This window comes from Azolla caroliniana, unplaced genomic scaffold (genome assembly GCF_043228905.1).
Source record: "Azolla caroliniana isolate FFs.n. ecotype wild unplaced genomic scaffold, voAzoCaro1.0.p SCAF_2, whole genome shotgun sequence".
Classification (NCBI taxonomy): Eukaryota; Viridiplantae; Streptophyta; class Polypodiopsida; order Salviniales; family Salviniaceae; genus Azolla; species Azolla caroliniana.
Genome location: NW_028230437.1, coordinates 13,568,186 through 13,573,185, shown reverse-complemented (window position 1 = coordinate 13,573,185; position 5,000 = coordinate 13,568,186). Strand labels below are relative to the sequence as shown.

The window sequence follows — 5,000 nt, the reverse complement described above, 5'->3', positions numbered from 1 at the left end:
CCGTTCCCCTTCTCCTTTTAATGGAAATGAAGCGTTCATTAACTGCACGGCCTAATATGTCCATCCGGACAGGCTAGTTGATCATTATTTTAAATCACTGTTACAGTAATGTTCAGATACTCTGCTAAGTCCATTTGCTGCTGCTTAATCCTCTGAAACCTTCTTCATCCTCATTAATCAAATCATACTCTCCTCCTTCTCCTCCTTCTCCTGCTCTAGTTCCTTCTCCTTGGAACATATCGTCCGTCCGTCCGTCGTGACCTACCTCCACCACCACCACCACCACTCTCATCGGATTCAAAAAGTTGGTCACCATCATCATCATCATCATCATCATCATCATCATCATCATCATTTTATAAGGGTCTACTAAGTTTCTCATTTTTACCGTGACCATCATCCTTCTTCATATTCATTTTTGAGGCATACCCATCAGATCAGCAGCAGCTGCCATGGCAGTGGAGGCAAGCGCTCTTGCTCATCACCACCACACGTTTCCTACAACTTCATCTGGACCTTCCATACATTTAAACCAGACATTAACGTCCCACTTCGTCTTTGAACCTTCCTTCTTCAATGCGCCCACAATACCACCTGCCTTCATCTGGCCAGAAGCTATCTCCAGCAATAAAGCTAATCATTCCTCTGCAGCTGTATCATCACCTTCATCTTCCCCTCCCTCCTCCTCCTCCTCCTCCTCAATGTCATCAGAAAGAAGCTATGAAGATGATGAAGAAGAATCTGAAGAAGAAGTCCAGCAAGATGAGGACATTGTGCCCACTATAGATCTGTCCAAATGGAGATCTAACGACCCAGAATCCATCGCCCAGGTCGTGAAACAAGCATGTGAGGCTGGCAAAGCAATTGGATTCTTCCAAGTCATAAACCATGGGGTGCCTCAGGAACTCATTGAAGCTGCCCACCGTCATAGCCGTGGGTTCTTCAAACTTCCTAACACTGTCAAGCAGAGAGCGCAGAGACTGGTGGGGGATAGTTATGGCTATTCCAGCAGCTTCACCTCTCGCTTCTCTTCCCGCCTCCCTTGGAAAGAGACCTTCTCCCTCCAACCCTCCCCTGTCTCCAACATTTCCAGCCTCTTCCATACTGTTCTGGATCCATATCATTCCTGTGAGAAAGAGGAGGAGGAGGAGGAGGAGGAGGAGGAGGAGGAGGAGGAGGAGGAGGAGGAGGAGGAGGAGGAGGAGGGAGAGCTGCATCACTTCTACCCTAGTGAACATCTGAGCAGGTATATTTAACGTCTTCCTCACTTGGATATATACACTAAATTTCTCCATTCATGCTATTTAAGTTGTGAATCTACTACTAAATCATCCTTAATAAATCAAACGAGCCGCCCAGCGATATTCAAACCTTTCCCTGGGCAATCCAATGCTTCAGATGAGGAGGAATATTCCTATTAATTGCTTATGATCGAATTGCTAGCAGTAAATATGATTAGCACGTCACGTGGTGGTTGATCATAAAGGGGGTGATCAGCTGGTTCCTTACGAAACAATCCAGGTTATCAATCTGCAAATGAGTTACAGCCTCCTTAGCATTCTGAAAGCGATTATTCCCGGCCGCCCAGCAGTTTACTAGTCATGAGAACTGCTGAGGGATCACAGTCTTATCTAATGTTCCTTACCCACATTTATTTTAAGTAACACTCCTGCCAATCAATGTCCAATCATAAGTATAAGATGATTGTCAATGGGCACCTGGTTGTGCTGTAGATTTCTCTACTAATTCTTCGTCAAGGAAGGAATTAGCTGTTCAAAATGAATGGGAGCGTGACATTTAAGGCCTAGCTAGATATCTCACAAAATTATGCCTGTACCAACAACAACAACATATCTTGAACATAATACATAGTTGTATATGTAAAGTAGCAGGAAATTCACAGATAAATGCAAGCAAGCGGGGGGGCATTTCCATTATTGAAGATCATGTAACATATGTATGTATGTATGTATGTATGTATGTATGTACTCTCTCGTAGCTTATGTCTAGACAGACACCTAACTACCTACCTACCTTAATTAATTGATTCATTAAGTAGGTAATATAATATTTGTCATGAATGTCTTACAATGCAAAAAGTTAATAATGCTAGCTAGCTAACTTGATTAAATTTTAGTAAAATCATGTAAATTTGATTAAGGCCGTGTTATTTATTGGTTGAGATGATGATGCAGCAGCAGCAGCGATGTGTTTGAGGTGTATAGCCGGTCAATGATTGGGTTGGGGTTGGAGGTGTTGGATGTGCTCAGTGTGGGGTTGGGGTTGGGGGTTGTTGCAGGGGCTTGTACTTCAACTACTTCTAATACATTAAATACTAGCAATAGCAATAGCAACAGCATGAGCATGAGCATGAGCATGATGAATGGGGGTGGTGGGCTTCGACGGTTTTTCGATCCTGAGCATAGCTCCATATTGCGATTGAACAACTATCCAAGATGCCAGCAGCCATGGCTGACGTATGGTACAGGGCCACACACGGATCCAACCGGATTGACCATATTGCATCAGGACCACGTGGCTGGCCTCCAAGTCTTCCACAACGCTCATTGGTACACGGTTTCCCCTCGTTCCGATGCCTTCGTCATCAACATCGGCGACACTCTCATGGTTCCTTCCTACTACATACTCCTACTCTCTCTCTCTCTCTCTCTTCTCTTCTCTTCTCTTCTCTTCTCTTCTCTATGTACATCTGTATATATGTATCATGTATGTATGTATGTATGTGAGTTCTGAAAATCGTTTCTCTCTTTCATACCTAAATTAACTAACTAACTTAACTAACTGACTGACTGACTGACTACGACAGGCCCTGAGCAACGGACGCTACAAGAGCTGTTTGCACAGGGCATTGGTGAACAGGCATGAGGAGAGGGGGTCCATCGCGTTTTTCTTCAACCCAGGCCTCAACCTTTTGCTGTCACCACCCGCGGAACTGGTGGACGAGTCTCACCCGCGCGTTTACCGCGACTTCACATGGGCCAACTTTCTTTACTTCACCCAATGTGTACATCGTTCTACCGTGAACACCCTTCACACATTCAACCAATGGCTAGCTGCTGCTGCTAGCCAGCCCATCTAATCATAATCATAATCATAATCATCTATCTAATCAAACCTTCCTCCTCCCTTCTTCACCTTTGTTTCCCTCCCAGGGTATATCCATCCATCCATATGTAAGTTTCTCATTATATATAATGACTTATGTAAATTCCAGTCCTGCAAACACTATCTATAGCTGTCTGTGTCTATGTAGCTCTTTTTAGTAAATAAAAATGATCTTCAAACACAACTAGATTTATGGTGACAAATCAAGAGTGGGCATCCATCACAAGTTGTCTGTGGCATACATATACATATACATATTAGAATAGAAATAGGGTATCCCACCTCACCATTGTGATTCGTGAAGGAGGGAGAAAGAAAGAAACGATTTTTAAGTAACCAATAACTGGCAGGTCATGACATCAATCAATACCTTATGGGATCATCCTCCTATATGTAATATTTATTAATGGACTCAACCCTTCCCTCCCCACACAAACAAAGATTCACGCACGCACGCACGCCCATCCATTATTTATTTTATGTATTATCACAGATCTGAACACAATTTCAGACAACAGTGAAAATTGTTACCAAGTACTTCCCATGATAGTTTCGGAAACATTTCCCTGGTCCATTAATAGCAGAATGAATAGTAGTACAACTTAATTCCCAAATTTAATGATGGTTAAATCAAACAACATGTACTTTTACAAATATTGACGTAATAAGTTCGAAAGTGAGACGACATCGGCTCAAACAGCCCTTTCCGTCAACAACAAATAATTTAATAACTTACAGAATCATAAAATAACCCCAACACCTTCTCATGTGTTTTGTTTCTTGAATATGGATGGGACCTCAACGTAACATTCAAAATAGTTGTTGTGATTCTCACGTATTAACCGTTCCTAATCCTAATCGTGTAAGTGGACTATTGTGCCCTTCCTCCACCTTACCACACGATTACTAGTTCTGGGACTTAACCTACTCCATAAATTTGGCATCGTAACAAACAAACTTCTCGTCCACCAGTTATATATTGTTGGGGCGAGGAAGAAGGCACCAACAGCTGTTTTTCCACCTGGAGCAGAAAATTCCACAACAGAGAAAAAGAAGCGAAATGCAAAGATCACACTAAAATTTTGGCGGCATAAAAATGCCCTTTGAAAGTCGACCAAAGGAGAGAATCACTGGTCTATGGTATGATCTAATAACGAATATACCAGCTCAATATTAAGAGTTGCAAGGATATTTAGACACGGTGGAAGCTCTAAGACCGTCCTTTCAACAATCATGTCAGATTCACCCTTGGTGGACTATCTAAATGGTGTGCCAAAGTGGTGTTACAACTTACACCACACCAAAATGGTTATATCCTCCCTAGCAACCCGACCAGGAAGGTACATGGTATTTTTCCGAAATTTTGTAGGATGATACACACATACTGGGGTAATGTTGTAGATAGAAAGTGTTGATTGTATATGATTACATTTCTTTTGTAAAGACACTTTACCTAACTAATGGGAAGTATCTTTTTCTTTCAAAAAAGAAAGAAAGAGAAGGCCCTTTCATCACATCTTGACCTATATACATCCTAATGTTAGTGTGATTTATAGTTTTGGGCTTTCACACTACATATATATAAATCTCCCACCATAGGCTAAAAGTATCGGCAAAATTGGTGGGAAGATTGTACAAAACCTGAACCTAGTTTTGGGAAAAAAAGAAAAAAGAAACGAGAACCTTCCACTTGATGAACATGTTACACAATATACATAAGACAAATAGTGTAACTTGAAGAACTAAGTAATTCGTATCAAACGACAACAATGCTCTAGTGCATCATGTCATAGAACTTTGGTTAATGCATATCCGTCATTTTCTCGAGAAACAACCTTCTCAAGTCTAATGAAGTGTTACAGTGTCGCTAAGTT

At 41.7% G+C, this 5,000-nt stretch overlaps 1 protein-coding gene across 1 annotated transcript; it reads left to right on the top strand.

Moving 5' to 3' along the window:
* The first annotated feature begins 431 nt into the window (after window positions 1-431).
* On the top strand, window positions 432-3,100 carry LOC147867387 (gibberellin 20 oxidase 1-D-like). Its single transcript, XM_087315685.1, has 3 exons — window positions 432-1,246; window positions 2,199-2,628; window positions 2,828-3,100. Exons 1-3 carry the CDS (start codon window positions 453-455, stop codon window positions 3,098-3,100), a joined length of 1,497 nt encoding a protein of 498 aa, XP_087171811.1. The 5' UTR covers window positions 432-452.
* Window positions 3,101-5,000: the final 1,900 nt, after the last annotated feature.